Source organism: Lampris incognitus, chromosome 20, assembly GCF_029633865.1.
Source record: "Lampris incognitus isolate fLamInc1 chromosome 20, fLamInc1.hap2, whole genome shotgun sequence".
In the NCBI taxonomy this organism is placed as follows: domain Eukaryota; kingdom Metazoa; phylum Chordata; class Actinopteri; order Lampriformes; family Lampridae; genus Lampris; species Lampris incognitus.
In genome coordinates, this window is record NC_079230.1 from 9,834,573 (window position 1) to 9,855,346 (window position 20,774).

Sequence of the window (20,774 nt, forward strand, 5' to 3'; positions counted from 1 at the left end):
AGAATATTTACAATAGACAGAACATTCACCCCCACCCACACTCAGGATATGTGTTGAGGACGTGCAACAGCTCCTCCAGAGACAGTAGACCAGGAAGGTACCAGGCCCAGATGGCGTGTCACCCTCCTGTCTTAAAGTCTGCGCTGACCAGCTGGCTCCCATTTTCACACTGATCTTCAACGGGTCACTGGAGCTGTGTGAAGTCCCCCCCCCCCCCCCTGCTGCAAGAGCTCCACTATCAGCCCGGTCCTCAAGAAACCCCGTATCACAGGACTAAATGACTACAGACCCATCGCCCTAACGTCTATGGTGATCAAATCCTTTGAGAGACTGGTGTTGGCCCAACTGAAGGAAATCACAGGCCCACTGCTCGACCCCCTGCAGTGTGACTATTGAGCGAACAGGCAGAGGTGGAAAAACCTGGTCCAGAAAGTAAAACCCCTAACTGTGCCTTTACTCCACCCATGTACTAAACCATCAGATTGCACTGACTAGTTTCCCAAATTAGCTGGTTTAATACATGGATGGAGTAAAGACATGGTTAGGGTTTTTCCTTTCTGGACCGGGTTTTTCCACCTCTGCAACCAGGTCAGTGGAGGATGCAGTCAACATGGGATTGCACTACGTCTTCCAACACCTCGACTCTCCAGGGACACACGCAAGGGTGCTGTTTGTGGACTTCAGCTCAGCGTTCAACACCACCTTCCCGGATAGTCTCCACTCCAAACTCATCCAGCTCACTGTACCAGCCCCCGTTTGACTGCCAGTGGACTTAAAAACTTGCTGACAGACAGGAGGCGGCTGGTGAGGCTGGGGAAAATCACATCCAACACCCGCACAATCAGCGCTGGCGCCTGCCAGGGATGTGTGCTCGCCCCTCTACTCTTCTCCCTCTACACAGAGGACTGCACCTCAGGGGACCCTTCTGTTCAACTCCTGAAGTTTGCGGACGACACAACCATCATCGACCTTATCCGGGATGGTGACGACTCTGCGTATAGACGGGAGGTTGATCGGCTGGCCCTGTGGTGCAGCCACAACAACCTGGAGCTGGACATGCTCAGAACTGTGGGGATGACAGTGGACTTCAGGAGGACGCCCCCTCAGGCGTGTAAGTAACCTGCTGACATCTATTTCAGCATCTCTGATATATTCTCTGCACCAATGCACTTGACCACCTCTTATTTCACCCGTATAAGTCAACCCTTGTGTATATATCTGAACATTGTTGTGTTGTGGCGTTGTTATTCTACGTTAAGGACACTGAGAGAGCCACGAAACCGGAGTCACAGTCCATGTTTGTGCAAACCTACGTGGCCCATAAACATGATGCTGATGCTGATTCAGACAAAACACACAGGGACTGTTTCTAAAGTGATGCAGTATCAGAAGTCACACACGCACACTCCTTTCACCTCCCTACTCTCCGTATGCCAGGTGACACAATCCATGCAATATGCCGCCACAGAAAGTTTCATTGCTATTTCTTTGACATTTTGTTTTTTCTTCAATGATGTTTTTGAGGAAGAAACTCTCCTTCTGTTCTGGTTTGGGAGAGTAACCTGTGAGTTAGCGTGGTACCCTGCACAGAGTAGAGCTTAAGTATGTTGCTTAAGAGCACATCAACCGGTATGTCCCCATGTGGGATTGAATGCTGCCCTTCTGTGTGGGAGGATGACCTTATGAGACAGTGGAGCATCCTCTCCCCCCGGCTGGTGGGGTGTGTGTGTGTGTGTGTGTGTGTGTGTGTGTGTGTGTGTGTGTGTGTGTGTGTGTGTGTGTGTGTGTGTGTGTGTGTGTATTGTCCTGTTCCTTTTCTTTGTTCGTGGCCATGATTCCTGTCCCGAAACACACACAAGAAAGTCCCCTAAACAACCAAAGTTGTCGAAAGAGAGACGACTAAGAAGAAAACACACTTTCAGACAAAAGAAATATGCACAAAATCAATGAAACCAAACACACATTGTTATTCTCTCACTTCCTGCTACACGAATGGGTGGTGTCCTGCGTCAGCCGCCCTCCACCAGGTGAGCCTGGACGTCAACATTACCCTGGAAAACCCTTCCACACCACCAGCGACACCACCAGCGACACACTGACACACACTAAAGTTGAACCAGGGGCACAAAAAGCATTAATATGGGTCATTAATTTATCTATTTTGATTGACTTGGTTCACTTGACCACTTTGTTTTTGCATTCATGCACCTGTGTATTTTTGTGCTAAATCACAGCTCATGTCAGGGACTTCCTGTCTTACCTCATGGAGGACAGGGTGTCTGGTTGTAAGTGGGAGACCTTAATGCAGTTTATGGGACAAATACTATTATTTGGCAGGACGCTAAAGGCACTGCTGGGATTCGAACCCAGGATCTCCTGTTTACTAGACAGGCGCTTTAACCAACTAAGCCACAGCGCCTCCTGTGGGCCGTTTGGTGCCCAGATTTGATCACTGACACACCAAGTACGAACGTTCACGTACAATAAAGTAGTATGCAGCTGAATTTACATAGAATATTTACAATAGACAGAACATTGGTGCAGCCATAACAACCTGGAGCTGAACACGCTCAAAACAGTGGAGATCACAGTGGACTTCAGGAGGAGGCCCCCAACACTGCCCCACCCCCACCACCACCATGCTCAGCAGCACGGTGTCTACAGTGAAATCTTACAGATTCCTGGGTTCCGCGATCTCCCATCCAACAGAGACACCATCATCAAAAAGGCCCAGCAGAGGATGTACTTTCTCCACCAGCTCAGGAGATTCAACCTGCCTCAGGAACTGCTGATTCAGCCCTACACTGCAGTAATCCAGTCTGTCCTCTGCTCATCCATCACTGTCTGGTTTGGTTCGGCCACCAAACAGGACAGGGACAGACTACAACGGACAGCTAGGTCTGCAGAGAAAATCATTGGTCCCTAAAAAAAGCCCAATAACAGGGCGGAAAACTAGGAAGAAACCTCAGGGAGAGCAAGAGAGGAGGAATCTCTCCCCCAAGATGGAGAACGTGCAATGGATGTTGTGTTTACACCATTTACAGAACACAACATTGAAAGAGGATAACAGAATTATAAAGGAATTATGAAATGCATGAAGAATATGATGCGCAGAATGCCATCTTCCAACACCTCGACTCCCCAGGGACATATGCAAGGTTCCTGTTTGTGGACTTCAGCTCAGCGTTCAACACCATTGTCCCAGACATCCTCGACTCCAAACTCACCCATCTCACTGTACCAGCCCCCATCTGCCAGTGGATCAAAAACTTCCTGAAAGACAGGAGGCAGCTGGTGAGGCTGGCAAAATCACATCCAGCAACCGGACAATCAGCACCGGTGCCCCCCAGGGATGTGTCCTCTTCCCTCTCCTCTTCTCCCACTACACAAATGACTGCATCTGTTAAACTCCTGAAGTTTGCGGATGACACAGCCATCATCGACCTTATCCGGGATGGTGACGAGTCTGCATATAGATTGGAGGTTGATTAGCTGACCCTCTGGTGCAGCCATAACAACCTGGTGCTGAACATGCTCAAAACAGTGGAGACGACAGGGGACTTCAGGAGGGGGCCCCCAACACTGCCCCCCCCACAATACTAAACAGCACGGTGTCTACAGTGAAATCCTACAGATTCCTGGGTTCCGCAATCTCCCAGGACCTAAGATGAGCATCCAACAGAGACACAATCATCAAAAAGGCCCAGCAAAGGATGTACTTTCTCCACCAGCTCAGGAAATTCAACCTGCCTCAGGAACTGCTGATTCAGTTCTACACTGCAATAATCCAGTCTGTCCTCGGCTCATCCATCACTGTCATGTTTTGTTCGGCCACCAAACAGGACAGGGACAGACTACAATGGACATCTAGGTCTGCAGAGAAAATCATCGGTGCCAACCTGTCCTCCATTCAGGACTTATACACCTCCAAATTCAGGAAACGGGCAGGCAACATCACTGCAGACCCACCACACCCTGGTCACAACCTGTTCCAACTCCTCCCCTCTGGCAGGCGCTACAGAGCACTGTACCCCAAGACAACCAGATATAGAAACAGTTTGTCTCTGCAGGCTGTCATTCAAATGAACGCTTAACACTGTCGATAAATCCAACCTTGTTATATATACTGTACTCTACATGTCGTGTATACTGTACTGTACATATACTGGTACCGTAACCCCCTATCATATTACAATAGTTCATTTACGTTTATGGGTACTTGTGCCTAATTCGGTACTGTCACTTTAAGAGACCGTGATCCTACGTCAGGCTTGCTTGGCGGTTCTCTCCTGCATTACATTCTATGCGAGCTGGCGGGTCACCGGTCGTTACCGTGGTTGCAAGCCTGGACATTTTTATTTCTTATATCAGGTAAGCATGTGTAAGCCTGCCAGTGCCATGTGTAACATGTTTTGTGTTGAATATCTTAAGTACCCTGAAAAGTAAAAGTTTAAATGTCGTGGTTCATACATATATTTGCAACGTTGATGTGACCAGCCTATGGTTGCTAGCCTTCACCACACTATGTGTAGCTAGCTAGCGTTAGCCACGACACGTGAATGTAAGTCTTTGCTATACTGTGGTTTTAATATCTTCTAGAGGTGGATGTATTTCGGAAATGTTTACGAATGTGCACATTAGGTTTGTTTTGGTCCGTGAGTAGAAAATATTGTAGGTGGTAATCTTCTTAACGTTAATTGTATTTTGCAATAGCAGTTAAACTTGTGCTCTCCTGCATTACATTCCATGCGAGCTGGCAGGTCACCGGTCGTTACCGTGGTAACAAGCCTGAACATTCTTATTTCTTATATTAGCGAGCTGGTGTTTGGACACGGCCCACAACCCAGCCATTAAGGTTGCGTCTTCCCGCCATCTACTTTGCGACCGGATGTGGTCAGCAGATTCATCCTCCCTAAATCGTCCATCATCGACTGCGTAGCGCCTCCTGTTGGCGAACTCGGTGAACTGGGAGCCAGGTAACACTTCACGGATTTATTCAAGTAAGACTGTTCCGGTTAAGGGCCCCAACGAGATATCTCCTTTTGTTTATTATTTTGTTTATTTGGGCGTTGTGCACAACAGGGGTATTGCAGCGCGGCAACTTATCAGTGTATAAGTCATACTTGTATTTTGCATATATATATTGTATTTGTGAACCATCATGTGAATATTGGTACATACTGTTATTCCCTATCTACATCTATTTAAAGTATAATTCCATACAACTCTACTTACCTTGTGCCTTGTCCAGATTATTCACACACAGCCAACTCATAGTATACCTAACCTTGAGATAAAAGTCTATCCTTATTAAAGAAGGGTTACAGTACACTCTGTCATGTCCATCTACCTCAGGCATGCATGTAAGTAACCTGCTGACATCTATTTCAGCATCTCTGATATATTCTCTGCACCATTGCACTTAATCACCTCTTATTTCACCCGTATAAGTCAAACCTTGTGTATATATCTGAACATTGTTGTGTTGTGGTGTTGTTATTCTACGTTAAGGACACTGAGAGAGCCACGAAACCGGAGTCACAGTCCATGTTTGTGCAAACCTACATGGCCCATAAACATGATGCTGATGCTGATTCAGACAAAACACACAGGGACTGTTTCTAAAGTGATGCAGTATCAGAAGTCACACACGCACACTCCTTTCACCTCCCTACTCTCCGTATGCCAGGTGACACAATCCATGCAATATGCCGCAACAGAAAGTTTTGTTACTATTTTTTTGACATTTCACTTTTCTTCAATGATTTTTAATCCCCCATTTGAGGAAGAAACTCTCCTTCTGTCCTGGTTTGGGAGAGTAACCTGTGAGTTAGCGTGGTACCCTGCACAGAGTAGAGCTTAAGTATGTTGCTTAAGAGTACATCAACCGGTATGTCCCCATGTGGGATTGAATGCTGCCCTTCTGTGTGGGAGGATGACCTTATGAGACAGTGGAGCATCCTCTCCCCCCGGCTGGTGGGGTGTCTGTGTGTGTGTGTGTGTGTCTGTGTGTGTGTGTGTGTGTGTGTGTGTGTGTGTGTGTGTGTGTGTGTGTGTGTGTGTGTGTGTCTGTGTCTGTGTGTATGTTCCTTTCCTTTCCTTTGTTCATGGCCATGATTCCTGTCCCGAAACACACACAAGAAAGTCCCCTAAACAACAAAAGTTGTCGAAAGAGAGACGACTAAGAAGAAAACACACTTTTAGACAAAAGAAATAGGCACAAAGTCAGTGAAACCAAACACACATTGCTATTCTCTCACTTCCTGCTACACGAATGGGTGGTGTCCTGCGTCAGCCGCCCTCCACCAGGTGAGCCTCCGGGGCGTCCTGGACGTCAACATTACCCTGGAAAACCCTTCCACACCACCAGCGACACACTGACACACCCTAAAGTTGAACCAGGGGCACAAAAAGCATGTTGCATTAAATTTATGTTTTTCTATTTTGATTGGCTTGGTTCTCTTCACCGCTTTGTTTTTGCCTTCACGCGCCTGTATGTTTTTTGTACTAAACCACAGCTCATGTCAGGGACTTCCTGTCTTACCTCATGGAGGACAGGGTGTCCGGTTGAAAGTGTGAGACCTTAATGCAGTTTATGGGACAAATACTATTATTTGGCAGGGCGCTAAAGGCACTGCTGGGATTCGAACCCAGGATCTCCTGTTTACTAGACAGGCGCTTTAACCAACTAAGCCACAGCGCCTCTTGTTGACCATCTGGTGGCCTGACTGCATCAGTGACACACCAAGCACGAACGTTCACATACCATAAAGCAATATGCAGCTGAATTTACATAGAATATTTACAATAGACAGAACATTCACCCCCACCCACACTCAGGATATGTGTTGAGGACGTGCAACAGCTCCTCCAGAGACGGTAGACCAGGAAGGTCCCAGGCCCAGATGGCGTGTCACCCTCCTGTCTTAAAGTCTGTGCTGACCAGCTGGCTCCCATTTTCACACTGATCTTCAACGGGTCACTGGAGCTGTGTGAAGTCCCCCCCCCCCTGCTGCAAGAGCTCCACTATCAGCCCGGTCCTCAAGAAACCCCGTATCACAGGACTAAATGACTACAGACCCATCGCCCTAACGTCTGTGTTGATTAAATCCCTCGAGAGACTGGTGTTGGCCCAACTGAAGGAACTGACAGGCCCACTGCTCGACCCCCTGCAGTTTGACTACTGAGCAAACAGGTCAGTGGATGACGCAGTCAACATGGGATTGCACTAGTCAAGTCAAGTCAATTTTATTTGTATAGCCCAATATCACAAATTACAAATTTGTCTCAGTGGGCTTTACAGCAACACAACATCCTGTCCTTGGACACCCTCATCGGATAAGGAAGAACTCCCTAAAAAAAAAAAAAAACATTTAACAGCGAGAAAAACTAGGAAGAAACCTCAGGGAGAGCAACAGAGGAGGCATATCTCTCCCAAGACAGACAACGGGCAATGGCTGTTGTGTTTACACCATTTACAGAACACAACATTGAAAGAGGATAACAGAATTATAAAGGAATTATAAAATGCATGAAGAATATGATGCGCAGAATGCCATCTTCCAACACCTCGACTCCCCAGGGACATATGCAAGGTTCCTGTTTGTGGACTTCAGCTCAGCGTTCAACACCATCGTCCCAGATACCCCCCCCCCTCCAAACTCACCCAGCTCACTGTACCAGCCCTCATCTGCCAGTGGATCAAAAACTTCCTGAAAGACAGGAGGCAGCTGGTGAGGCTGGCAAAATCACATCCAGCACCCTGACAATCAGCACTGGTGCCCCCCAGGGATGTGTCCTCTCCCCTCTTCTCTTCTCTCACAAATGACTGCATCTGTTAAACTCCTGAAGTTTGCGGATGGCACAGCCATCATCGACCATATCCGGGATGGTGACGAGTCTGCATATAGACGGGAGGTTGATCAGCTGGCCCTCTGGTGCAGCCATAACAACCTGGTGCTGAACATGCTCAAAACAGTGGAGACGACAGTGGACTTCAGGAGCAGGAGGCCCCCAACACTCCGTCTGCCTGTATATTTTTGTACTGAGTCACAGCTTATGTCACAGATTTCCTCTTACCACATGGAGGACAGGGTGTCCGACTGAAAGTGTGAGACCTTAATGCGTCCTGGGGCGTCCTGGACGTCAACATTACCCTGGAAAACCCTTCCACACCACCAGCGACACCACCAGCGACACACTGACACACCCTAAAGTTGAACCAGGGGCACAAAAAGCATTAATATGGGTCATTAATTTATCTATTTTGATCGACTTGGTTCACTTGACCACTTTGTTTCTGCATTCATGCGCCTGTGTATTTTTGTACTGAATCACAGCTCATGTCAGGGACTTCCTGTCTTACCTCATGGAGGACAGGGTGTCTGGTTGAAAGTGGGAGACCTTAATGCAGTTTATGGGACAAATACTATTATTTGGCAGGAGGCTAAAGGCACTGCTGGGATTCGAACCCAGGATCTCCTGTTTACTAGACAGGCGCTTTAACCAACTAAGCCACAGCGCCTCCTGTGGGCCGTCTGGTGACCAGATCTGATCACTGACACACCAAGTACGAACGTTCACATACAATAAAGTAGTATGCAGCTGAATGTACATGGAATATTTACAACTGACAGAACATTCAGACCAAACAGACAGTGACCGTTTCTACAAACTCATCTACACCATAATCAGTGATGTATTGTCAAAATTCACACACACACACACACACACACACACACACACACACTCCTGTCACCTCTCTACCCTCTGTATGCCAAATGCCAAACTCCATGCAGTAGAGCAACAGAAAGACTTTTTTTTTAGGATTTCCCCCCCTTTTCTCCCCCTTTTTATCCGGCCAATTACCCCACTCTTCCGATCCGGGGAGGGCTGCAGACTACCACGCGCCTCCTCCCATACACGTGGAGTCGCCAGCCGCTTCTTTTCACCTGACAGTGAGGAGTTTCACCAGGGAGGACGTAGCGCGTGGGAGGATCACGCCACCCCCCCCCCCCCTCGAACAGGCGCCCGACCGACCGACCAGAGGGGGCGCTAGCGCAACGACCAGGACACACACCCACATCCGGCTTCCCACCCGCAGATACGGCCAACTGTGTCTGTAGGGACGCCCGACCAAGCCGGAGGTAACACGGGGATTCGAACTGGCGAGCCCCGTTTTTATGTAACGGAGTAGACCGCTACGCCACGCGGACGCCTCGCAACAGAAAGTACTGTAACGTGCATGGATAAGATGACACGCTGGCCGCTGGCTCGCGAGTCTGAGCCCTTAGTCTAGCGGTCAGTGAGGTCTACTGCGGTGCGGGCGATACGGGTTCGTTTCCCGGCCGCGGCACCACCTGTGGATGCGTTGTCCTCCGAATTCGCTACGGTATTATAATTAGCTTTTTTGGGCATTAAGGTTTTTCTTCCACGGTGTTTAATCCTCCATTTCAGGAAGAAACGTTCCTTCCGTTCTGGCTTGGGGGAATTTAACCTGTGAGCTGGTGTGCTGCCCTGGGCGGGGCAGAGCTGAGGAATGCTGCTTCAGGAATCAGGAGCACTTTGTCAGTTCACTTCATGCACTTGCGTACATGAAATGAAGCGACTTGCCGGTTCCCCCCCACCCAGCCCACAGCAGTACTACAACACAAACACAAAAACACGTACAAAACCCACAACAACACACACAATCAAACCAACACATAGAAAAAAAAACCCACTGCCCAAGGGAACGAACGCCCGCCAGGATGACTGTCGCAACCGCCGGTCTGCGTGGGCTAGCAGCTAGCTTAATGTAACCGGTTATTTTCTTGCCCGGTGCGGGATTCGATACTAGGTGTACTGCATCACAAGGCGACAGCACTAACCGCTCGGCTAAAGGGTCAGACCCGTTAGCTGGGGGCTAACGTGTCTTATTAGTAGTTTACAGTCGTCACCCTCCCCGGAAGCGCGCCCTCGCGCTTTGTTATTCCCGCGCTTCGAAGAGACTTCTGAGGGTCTGCACACTTCCGGTTCTCACCGCTGCCACTAATGGTAACCGGTTATTTTCTTGCCCGGTGCGGGATTCGATACGGGGTGTGCTGCACCACAAGGCGACGTCACTAACCGCTCGGCTAAAGGGTCAGACCCGTTAGCTAGGGGCTAACGGGTCTTATTAGTAGTTTACATTAGCCTGCCCCGCTCTCCCAGCCACCCAAACGAAGACAAAACTTAAACGTGGACAAAGACGCCGCACGGACGCTTCTGGGTGAGGCCGCCACAAATGTGAATTCGCGCCGCCATCTTCCCACACCGGAAGCGTGTTTAAGCGCACATCAACAGGTCCACACGTGGGCTGAAATGCTGCTCTTCTGTGTGGGAGCATGACCTAATGAGACGGCGCAGCATCCTCTCCCCCTGCCCCGCTGTGTGTGTGTGTGTGTGTGTGTGTGTGTGTGTGTGTGTGTGTGTGTGTGTGTGTGTGTGTGTGTGTGTGTGTGTGTGTGTGTGTGTGTGTGTGTGTGTGTTGGTCCTTTCCTTTGTTCGTGGCAATGATTCCCGCCCGAAACACACACACACACACACACACACGAGAAAAATCCCCTAAACTGCAGAAACGGGCGGGGGAGAGACGACTAGAATAAAAACGGACTTTTAGTCAAAAGAAATACGCACAAAATGAACGAAACAAACACGCCTCCAAACACACGGTGGCGCTCTCTCGCTTCCTGCTACACGAATGGGCGTGGTCCACGTGAGCCCCGGACGTTACCCTGGAAACCCCTCCACACCGTCAAGTTGAACCACCGGCACAAAAGCGCTAATTCGGGTCAATTAAATTCATCTATTTTTTCCCCCCATTTTGATTGATTTAATTCACCCAGCCGCTTTGTTTGTGCCTTCACGCGCCTGTGTATATTTCTGTGCTGAATCACAGCTCATGTCGCGGACTTCCTGTCTTGCCTCATGGAGGACAGGGTGTCTGGTCCAAGTGTGAGACCTTGCTGCAGTTTATAGGACAAACGCTATGGACGCTAAAGGCACTGCTGGGATTCGAACCCAGGATCTCCTGTTTACTAGACAGGCGCTTTAACCAGCTAAGCCACAGCGCCTCCTGCGGGCCGTCTGGTGGCCCGTTTGCATCACTGACAAACCAAGTACGAACTTTCATGTACCATTAAGTAACATGCAGCTGAATGTGCACAGAGTATGTACAGTAGACAGGACATTCAGACCAGACACACAGCGGCTGTTTCTACAAACCCATCTGCACCGTAACAAGTGATGCACTATCAGACTCCACACATGTCGAAGCCATCGCCATCTTGCCTCTCTTGCTTTGTCTCCAAACCGTCCAACCTGAGCGGTCCCTCTAATATACTCGTTCCTAATCCTGTCCTTCTTCATCACTCCCAATGAAAATCTTAGCATCTTCAACTGTGCCACCTCCAGCTCCACCTCCTGTCTTTTCATCAGTGCCACTGTCTCCAAACCATATAACATAACTGGTCTCACAACCATCTTGTAAACCTTCCCCTTAACTCTTGCTGGTACCCTTCTGTCACAGGTGAGAACCCTGCATTCTCACCTGAAACACTGATCACATAACCTGACGCTTACCTTTAATGTCGCCGGAAACCCTGTAGCTCTTTTTTGTCGCATAAAATTTCAAAGATATATCTATTGTTTTGCTGTATTTTATTATGAAAATATGAGATAGAGGGAAGACTTTTATTCAAAAAAAAATTGGATCAAATGAAGTGATTTCAACATTCTTGTTGCCGCAAAACCATGCAATGACCACCCTCAGTACTTTTCTCTATCTATCCATCCATCCATCCATCCATCCATCTATCTATCTATCTATCTATCTATCTATCTATCTATCTATCTGTCTATCTATCTGTCTGTCTGTCTGTCTGTCTGTCTGTCTGTCTGTCTGTCTATCTATCTATCTATCTATCTATCTATCTATCTATCTATCTATCTATCTATCTATCTATCTATCTATCTATCTATCTATCTATCTATCTATCTATCTCTGTGTATGTGTCTGTTTATCTCTATCCGTCTATCATTCAGAGCACTGTGTCAAGGAGGATTCATTTAGAGGAAGCCATGTTGAGTGCAATACTGCCATCTGGTGGATATAATTAAGTACAACGTTCTTCCTTTACGGAAATAACGTATTGATAGAAACTGGGACAATTTATAAGAAAAAAATTGAATGCACAATTTTTTTAGCTATGATGGAGAATATGACTTGGTTGTATGTTGTCGTTATTAAAAATGTAATTTTCATCGAAGGGTGAGGGGGAGGAAAAAGAAAAGAAAAGAGAGAGCCGGTTTCGCGGTTAAAATGGAAATGCATGGGTGACGTAAGAGAGAAGGCATAAAAGGCAGGCGGGCCGTCTTCGTCTTCCTCTTCCTTCTCCAGAAAGCTCCCAGGTAAGATGTCCGCCGCTCAGCTTAGATCTTGTGTACCTTTAGAAAACGGGGACATGCCTCGTGTTAGAGCCGATGTTTAGTAAGCTGTGTTGTTGCAGCTGACCTTTACTTTATCGAGCACGTTTAGAGAAAAGCCCGGATGAAATGAAGACTCGATATGTGCAGGCTTCTCAGTGGCCGGCGGGTCACATTTTGCAATCCGTTGCCATCGGTGGACTAAACTTAACTAAACGGTCCTAAACACCCAAACAGCACCGAGAGCTGGAATATTCTGCCAATCGGAGCTAATTATTGTACCCAGTTATGACTTTCATAACACCACTTTAGTCCGAAATGTCCGCAGCCGCCGGCCGTGGTGCCGATTCCGGGAGTGTCCCTCAAGTGATGAGAACTTTCACAGACCTGTACTGAATGACTGTGACTGCACATAATGTCTCTGATGCGGGACGCTTGCGGAAACGCGGCGTTTCCCGCAGATTTCGGCCTTACGCACGTTTGGCTGCGGTCGACCTCGGCTGTCGTCCCACGTGGGGGAACCGAGCCAGATCCGTGCCCATCACTCAGCCCTTCCTATATTCCTCTTTTCCTATCTTAGTCCATGGGCCAGAGCCCAAAATTTCCTATTTCGGTACACTCAAGGTGGCAAAACTTACTTATAATTTTTGAAAGGATCCATGTCTGTAGATGATATTTTGGTATGATAACCATTCCTGAGTGGCAGCTGTATCACAGTTATCAGCTCATGAAGTTAACCACCCGCTAAACTAAATTGCATTTTAGACGCTGGTGCATATCCTGGTTTAGCCTCATGGTCAGGACATTTTTCAATGTTCTATTGTCTTTGGTATCATTTTAAAGGGGACCTTCTTAGCTTTCATTCAAGCCCTGTTGTGGATATTTCTCACAAATATAGAGGTCACTTGAGCTCTTCAACCCGTCAATAACACATCTTTCTGCAATGTTCGCCTAAACTATATACTTTCTTTTAGCCCTGTGGCATCTAGGAATATCAGGGACACAAAACCCAAAAACTGGAATACTCACAGGACTGTAAAGATTCAGGAAATGTATAATATACCCATACTATTTCATTGTGTGAGGTGATTGTGAACCTTAAGTTAGAAGGGCATTATTACTAAGAAACTAACGAGACCAAAGCCAGTTAGTCCATGGGTCAGACCAGATATCGATATCACCCAAGGTGACACAACTTCACTGGTGCCATTTTATTTGGTACACTAACAGAAGTAAAATAATACATGATAACCTTTCCAAATGAGCAGCTATTTAATTTTTCTTTCAGGAAACCTGTTTCTGTGCCTCTCACGATTGTGCATTTGCCCAGATTTTTACAAATATAGCATTTCAACACCCCTGGTACTGATTAGCCTAGCTTAAACTCTGGGACAGTTCTTAGTTGGCCAACAACCAAGGATAACCAGTACTGTGTACTTCCATTCATTGTGCTAAGCTAGGCTAACGTGCAGCCAGATAGCTTTCTACTAAACACATATAGAGGAAACTGGTATCTATCTCCTTGTCTCACTCTGGAGAAGATTGTAAGCTAATTTCCCATAATGTTAGTATGTTCTTTTAATGTATATGTTAATATTAGTTAAAGTGGCTACGAGGAACTTTCCTCTTGTGTTGATTTTAGCGGCCTCATGTGGACAAAATACAGCTGTTGCATAGCAACTAGGTAATGTATCTATTTGTGGCTATGTAAGATAAATAATGGTAATATGACGCTGGTGAAGCAAAGTAAACTTTGTTTTAGTAGTGTTCATACACCTAAGTTACATGTATTTGTTTGTGTGTGGCAGGTGAAAAATGACTGAATATGGCCACTGGTGAACAAGCAAGTTTTTACCCAATACCAAAGCGCCCACGGGGGGAGTGCATTATCCACTGTTCTGATGATACAGATAAGCTGGTTTCACTACAAAGTGTCGACTCATGGAGAACTCTGCTCAGGGCAGCTCAGATACGAAATCATGCACCAGTTTTGAAACTGGCAAAAGACATTCCTGAGGGACAGACTCCAGCAATCTACTACCACAGAAAGTGTCGCTGTATCTTCACTATGAAGAAAATTCTTGATGGCCTCCTTGCAAAAGAAAAGAAAAGTTGTGTCTCTGCTGAAGAGAAAGAATCTAAGAGAGTAGCTCGACATGCTCCAAGTACATCTAGGACTTATGATGCAGAGTGCATATTTTGTCAGAAAAACAGCAAATATTCCAAGAGACAGAATACGAGAGAAGTACTGGTGCAGTGTCGAGAACTGCGAGCTGATGCAAAGATCAGGAGTGCAGCCACAAAGAAAATGGACAGCAGAATCCTTGCCATTGTGAGTACAGACCTTGTAGCAGCTGAAGGGCACTACCACAGGTCATGCTATAGACTTTACACCAAAGAAGAGGTTTCCAAAGGAGAGGTTGCCAGCAATGAAGATGATGATGCTGCAGCCCAGTATGAAGCTGCTGTGAATAAGGCATACGATGAGCTGTTCCTCTTCATCAGGATGGAGCTTTTTGGCAATCCTCAAGTGATGACAATGACTGATCTCTCTTCTAGACTGGTAGCTTCAATGAACTCCCAAGGCATTGCCCAAGTCAAGGAATCAACCAAGACGCACATAAGGCGAAACCTGGAGAGTGAGTTTGCTGGAGCCTTGCAGATATTCCCTGATGAGAAAGGAGAATTCCTCCTCTATCCCGATAACTTGTCCATGAGGGAACTTGCCAAAGAAAATCAGTCTCTCAAAAGGGAGCTGCAGACCCTGAAAAGTGTCGGTGCACAATATCTAGATGGCGAAGATCAGCTGTGACGCCGCTGCTGCCCAGCCAGGTAACTGCTCTTGAATGCATGCTTTTAATGGGGTTTTCTGTTAGAAGCTATGGCGCCAAGGTCTGGGGATCGTTGGCAGGGGAAGCTTTGCTCATGCTACGGTGATGCCACTGAACTCTCTCACCGAATCACCTTTGAAGAAGCTTTCTTCGCATTTCTGAGTAGCATTCCTTAACCGTGAGCGGGTCTTTAGACTGGTGGGCACGTGCGGAAGCTTACCTTTTTTGGTATCTGACCATTGTCTAAATCTGTTCTTCTGCTTTGTAGGTATCCAAGATGTGACCTGAGTGTAAAGGTAATTTTGCTTTGGAGTTCAGTTGCTTATCAGAGTGGATGACTTTGCTTCATTTGGCTTGTTTACTACTTGAGCAGCACAATGCTACCGTGATGATCACCTGAACTCTCTCTTACTGAATCAGCCTTTGAAGAAAACCCTTTACCAGATTCTGAGTAGCATGTCCTGAACTCTCTTACTGAATCAGCCTTTGAAGAAAACCCTTTACCAGATTCTGAGTAGCATGTGGGAGCACTGATGCCTGGGAAACTTTAAAAAAAAATAAATCATGTGCAACGTTTCAAATCCTGTTGTATTATACAAGCTCGCACCCAAGTGTTGGTGTAAAATCGGTACATTCTGAAAAGTACATAGGATGTACCCTCTGTTACTTTAGTGTGTTTTGGCATTCAAAATGTTGAACATGTTGGTCAAACTAATTCTTTTGCAGAGATTACCAAGGCGGGTCAAAGATGTCAACATAATGAAACCTGGTAAGTTGGGCCCAGTGACACTGCATCCATAATGCTGTTTGGTTTATCAAGTGATGATTTTATGTAAGACAAGCATATGTCTGATTACATTGATGCTAGCCTTCAATCTGACAAGCTCTACAGACAATGTACCCTGTGTATTGGTTTGAATTAACGAGTAATAAGTGACTTGTACTGTAGGTGGATTACACCGATGCTGCGCTTTTATGGAACGGTAAAAACCAGATGGGATGTGGACTAAAGTGAGTAAATGTACTTTCGATACTTGCACCTGGATTTGTGTGGAAAATGATGACTTAAATCAATGACAAGCATATGCCTGAATACATTGATGCCAAACTTAAATCTGATCTGTCCAAATCCAACTAGAGTAAATGCTATTAATGTGAAAGCACTAATTGATTGCTGTTTTTAACAGGAGGGTGACAAGTCCAGGATGGATGTTGGCTGGTGCACAAAAGTAAGCGCCCCCCCCCCTTGTATCATGTTCTTCTCTCAGAAGTGCCTTGGCTGTATTGAAAAATGCTGCACTCAAAATAATATTGATGGTCTTAATTATATAGTTGATTGATGCATCATCGTTAAGTATAAAGTTATGTCATGTTGATGCAACAATGTACTATTCAGATGTTTAGGAATGAGTGTTAAATATCACATGCCCGCAGTCATTTCAACAAAATGCTGAGGCCTTTCTGATGTCTTGTCTGGTTTGAGAGGATGAAATGGGCGAAGGCCCATCAAATTTCTGGACGACTTGTGTCATATGGCAGTTTGTCACCAAAGCCCTGATCAAGCTAAAGCCAGTGATGAAACCAAACATGTTGGCTTTCTCTTTGTAATTGGTTCACTTATTTGCAGGACTGCTTCCTGTAGACCACCCGAGGCTGTGTCCAAAGTAAGAACACTTCAACTGCTCTAGTGTATATTCAGAGTTTAGTGTTGGATTTGATCAGTTGTCAAATGTCTGTATATTGCTTATTGGTGGCTATGCTGTCAGTCATTCTACGAATGGGCAATTGTAGATGTTACCAGTCCTCATTATGCAGTTGCAATGATGATGAAACTTAGCTCACTTTGAACCGATGTGAAACGACAAGAACTGCTGAGTAACTGCATCCACCAACATGTACTCAATGACCCAAATCTAAAGTAAAGGGAATGTCTGCACTAATTACGGGAGGGGGGCATGGGGTGATATCAATTGTATTTTTTTTCTCTCTACATGGATATAAATTGTTGGAAATCTCTCATGGCAACAGATATCCTGGGGGAAAGCTGCCTTCTCCAGAGGAAGTAACATTTACAGCTGAAGTAGAAGGTAAGCATGTTTCTCTGAGGCTTTGTACAAAGTCCTGGCATTCTCTTCCCTGGTCTTTTACCGAAAGTGATGAATTTCTTGGAATCTCGTTCGTCTGAAATGCTGTTGAGAAATGGAATATCTGACATCAGTGAAAGTAATCAATGATAACATACTTCTTCTTTTTTTAAACAAAGGAAAATAACGAATCACTTCTTCTGTGTTCCAGGCTACATGGAAGTGCTGTGATTCCATCTCTGGCAACTGCAGGAGGCATGGATGTTGTGGTGCCAGAGCAGAAACTTAATCCAAGGTATCTGCCTTCTGTGTTACGTTTTTACCATTCCTGTATTTCAACCTTGTTCAGTCTGAAAGCAAAACTGCTTTCATCTGCCCTGAGTTTGGTTGGGGCAACTGTAATGGGTGTATCAAGCGGCATTGGCTAATTCAAGGACTTTGCATATGAACCCTTTGAGTAATGCATATGAACCCTTTGAGTAATGCACAAAGAACTAGCTAATTTGAAATCTAGGAAGGTCTCGCCTTGTTTCTTCATGATGACACTCGCACACGTCTTACGCCCTGCGTCGACGCCAGAACCTGAGAAGGTGAACCCACTGGCGTTGCCTTGGCAACAAGGGGATGACCGGTTGGGGCTACCAACAGTCTGAATGGAAACAAGTTGCTGTCTGTGTGGTGTTCGGATTTTAAAATGAATGCCGTGTTACTTTTGCAGCAAAGTTTTTGTCTTTTTTTTTTTTTATTTTGCAAAGTCCTTTATGAATAGCCATCTGTCCACTGAGTTTTAAGTTTGTGGCAATCTTGGCGGTATTTTGGGGACTCACCCCTCCCCCATTTTGCATCACTCATTTGGATCATTTCTTGACACCTCCCCCAGAAATTTGCCTGTGGAATTCGGCATCGACTTGGAGCCAACTAAGGTTGGTATGTCTTGAACTGTGATATAAGTGCAATTAAATGTGGATACTTGAAGGGATGAAGTGAGCAACAGTAAACGATCATGTGGTGTAAAGGGCGGTGTTCCCCGTAAATTTGGCCCGGCATGACACGGAGAACCGTTCAGGGAAGGTGTTAGGATTGACCTGATGGAGGGAGAACTGATTTTTAGGCAATGACATTAATTTTGTCTGACCCTCACCCAGACTGCAACGCGTGCTCACTAACGTGGCAGTTATCGGGTACTGTCACTAAAATTAAAAATGCCAAACTGTTAAACACATCTTAACTTGCATGTCATGAGCGAAGAATTTTGAATGAGTTTTAGAGGTTATGGTCCTACATTGTTAAAAATCCAAGGATAACTTGAAATTTGGGTTTTGTAATTACACCAAGATTTAAGCTGGAGAAATGTTTGATGCCTTCTAGTCAACTTAGCAAATGCATTTCACCATGAGTACTAAAATGTTTTTGTTCTTCTCTGCTCTACAGATGGATCTCTGGAGTCTCCAACCAATGCTGTCAATTACTCACCGGTATGTTTTGGCTTTGACTCTGTCTATAAAGGAGGAACATGTTCAGGTTTTATCACAAGGGAATGCCTTGGGCCCCCGAGTGCATTTCAAGCCCACGACAGAATTGATGAGTTAATGTTACCGCCCCAGTCTGAAAATTCATGACTGATTGGTATTGCTCTGATCACGAGACCTTTTTAACTGATCTGTTCCGCTGTGCCGTTGAAACCGACTGATACACATTTCCTGTTGTTCTACATCTCTGCAGACTGTTGCAGACCAGGTGGCAAAAAGGGGTCTCTTTCAAAACTGTATTAGCGAAACCCTCTTTCGGAAACTCTCACCCCACATCGCTAGATACCAACGTACCTGTTTGGGCTGGTGTCTGCAGCTTGTTGGATGAGGAGGTATGTAGTGATGTATTTATTTATTTCATTTTTGGTAATGGGAAAACCATATTTTCACAATAGGAGTTAGAAGTGATGAGTAGTTTTTTACCGCCCCAGTCTGAAGATTCATGACTGATTGGTATCCTCTGATCAATTTAATTCTATTCAGAGTGTATAAAACCTGAGTTGCACACTCCTAAATAATGTTCTGTTTCTCTCATAGGCCCCGAACGGAAACACCCCTCAAGTCTGAAGCCTCCGTGGCTCTTTGATGTTTCTACCACGTTTTGCTTGATTTTTCAACTTTGTCCACTTGAGGAAACGCTTCATAATTTCACTGAACAAAGAGGATCTCTTAATGCAGGATGTGTATGGGCAAAAAGGCCCTGTCTTTATGATGCAATAAACTTTTTTTCTGAATCATTGCTGGTCTATTGAATTTAAAATCTCAAGGTACTCAAAACTTGGCCTTAAGAGCTTTCAAATTGGGGAAAGCATTAGCTGTAGTAGACGTGTTGAGATTTAAGTCTTCAATGTGGCACGCTGAACTAAAAATATCATGTAACTTACTAAATCACTACATAACTGGTAAAAATAACAGCTGAACACCTTAAATATGCCAGTCAGGATGGCTCCTCTCCTTGCCATTTGTTTTACTGGCTTTATGGTCCATGGCTTTTTACCACACTCAGTCTTGTCTGTACTGTTCGTGCCAGTCATGAAGGACAAAGCTGGCGACGTATGCAGCCTAGAGAATTATGGGCCTACAGCTCTGGCCAGCATGCTGTCAGAGAAGTCCTGGATAGAGTGCTTGAATTTATCAGCTCTACGGATAACCAGTTCGGTTTTAAAGCTAGACATGGCACTGACTTGTGTATATATGCCTTAAAGGAAATTAACAAATATGGAGACCAAAATTCATCTGATCTTGTTTTATTGATGCTTCTAAAGCTTTTAATCATATAGAAAATTGATTGTTAAATTGAGTCGAAGAGGTGTGCCTAAATACATGGTGAGAATTCTGGCATATTGGTATGCCCACCAGACTAAGTAAAATGGGGTAATAGGCCCTTGAGGCAAATTTGTCTTTTGTGATATTGGGCTATAAAAATTGACTTGACCTAATAGTGTTTCAGCCCCATTTGGGGTTGGCAGGGGTGTCAGACAAGGGGAGATTCTGTCTCCAGTTCTCTACAAGTTATATATTGATTTGTCCAAGCAGTTGAAAGCCTGTAGCACTGGGTAATACCTTGGTGAGCCATATTATGTATGCAGACGACCTTGTCATCCTTAGTCCCTGTAGCGCTGGTCTCCAGCAGCTCCTTGATATATGTTGTGTGTATGGTGTGGAGCATATCAAATACAACGCTAGTAAGAGTGTTGTCATGATCTGCAGAACCAAAGAGATCAATCATCTAACATGTCCTGATAATAATCTTGTGGTATGTAATAAGGTGAAATATCTTGAGCACTATATTACTGAACAAATGATGCCGAGTCTCTCCACTGTCAAGACTTGGTCAACGTTAAGCTGCCATGATAACAACCTTGGGCCATGGTTTTATCATTAAA

At 45.6% G+C, this 20,774-nt stretch overlaps 1 protein-coding gene and 10 non-coding genes across 12 annotated transcripts; 7 read left to right on the top strand and 4 right to left on the bottom strand.

Moving 5' to 3' along the window:
• The first annotated feature begins 1,093 nt into the window (after positions 1-1,093).
• On the top strand, positions 1,094-19,627 carry LOC130130771 (uncharacterized). 2 transcript variants are annotated; one of them, XM_056300585.1, is made up of 13 exons: positions 1,094-1,111; positions 14,253-15,276; positions 15,544-15,571; positions 16,002-16,044; positions 16,225-16,286; positions 16,463-16,504; positions 16,903-16,939; positions 17,304-17,362; positions 17,571-17,654; positions 18,240-18,282; positions 18,791-18,834; positions 19,082-19,220; positions 19,426-19,627. In XM_056300585.1, exon 2 carries the CDS (start codon positions 14,270-14,272, stop codon positions 15,254-15,256), a length of 987 nt encoding a protein of 328 aa, XP_056156560.1. In that variant the 5' UTR covers positions 1,094-1,111; positions 14,253-14,269; the 3' UTR covers positions 15,257-15,276; positions 15,544-15,571; positions 16,002-16,044; positions 16,225-16,286; positions 16,463-16,504; positions 16,903-16,939; positions 17,304-17,362; positions 17,571-17,654; positions 18,240-18,282; positions 18,791-18,834; positions 19,082-19,220; positions 19,426-19,627. The 2 variants fall into 2 exon arrangements, with proteins under 2 accessions (XP_056156560.1, XP_056156559.1); XM_056300584.1 differs by lacking the exon at positions 1,094-1,111 and adding an exon at positions 12,416-12,429.
• trnat-agu (transfer RNA threonine (anticodon AGU)) lies at positions 2,346-2,419 on the bottom strand. The gene has a single exon. It is a non-coding gene; the product is annotated as a tRNA-Thr (tRNA).
• Positions 6,630-6,703, bottom strand: trnat-agu (transfer RNA threonine (anticodon AGU)). Its single transcript has one exon. It is a non-coding gene; the product is annotated as a tRNA-Thr (tRNA).
• On the bottom strand, positions 8,451-8,524 carry trnat-agu (transfer RNA threonine (anticodon AGU)). The gene has a single exon. It is a non-coding gene; the product is annotated as a tRNA-Thr (tRNA).
• trnat-agu (transfer RNA threonine (anticodon AGU)) lies at positions 11,020-11,093 on the bottom strand. Its single transcript has one exon. It is a non-coding gene; the product is annotated as a tRNA-Thr (tRNA).
• On the top strand, positions 15,656-15,731 carry LOC130131207 (small nucleolar RNA SNORD26). The gene has a single exon (XR_008812361.1). It is a non-coding gene; the product is annotated as a small nucleolar RNA SNORD26 (small nucleolar RNA).
• On the top strand, positions 17,091-17,155 carry LOC130131206 (small nucleolar RNA SNORD29). The gene has a single exon (XR_008812360.1). It is a non-coding gene; the product is annotated as a small nucleolar RNA SNORD29 (small nucleolar RNA).
• LOC130131208 (small nucleolar RNA SNORD30) lies at positions 17,425-17,492 on the top strand. The gene has a single exon (XR_008812362.1). It is a non-coding gene; the product is annotated as a small nucleolar RNA SNORD30 (small nucleolar RNA).
• LOC130131212 (small nucleolar RNA SNORD22) lies at positions 17,891-18,017 on the top strand. Its single transcript, XR_008812365.1, has one exon. It is a non-coding gene; the product is annotated as a small nucleolar RNA SNORD22 (small nucleolar RNA).
• On the top strand, positions 18,933-19,001 carry LOC130131211 (small nucleolar RNA SNORD31). The gene has a single exon (XR_008812364.1). It is a non-coding gene; the product is annotated as a small nucleolar RNA SNORD31 (small nucleolar RNA).
• LOC130131209 (small nucleolar RNA SNORD31) lies at positions 19,286-19,358 on the top strand. Its single transcript, XR_008812363.1, has one exon. It is a non-coding gene; the product is annotated as a small nucleolar RNA SNORD31 (small nucleolar RNA).
• Positions 19,628-20,774: the final 1,147 nt, after the last annotated feature.

Coding starts and splice junctions, on each gene's coding strand:
- LOC130130771 (XM_056300585.1), top strand. CDS start 14,270: ATGGCCACTGGTGAACAAGCAAGTTTTTACCCAATACCAAAGCGCCCA.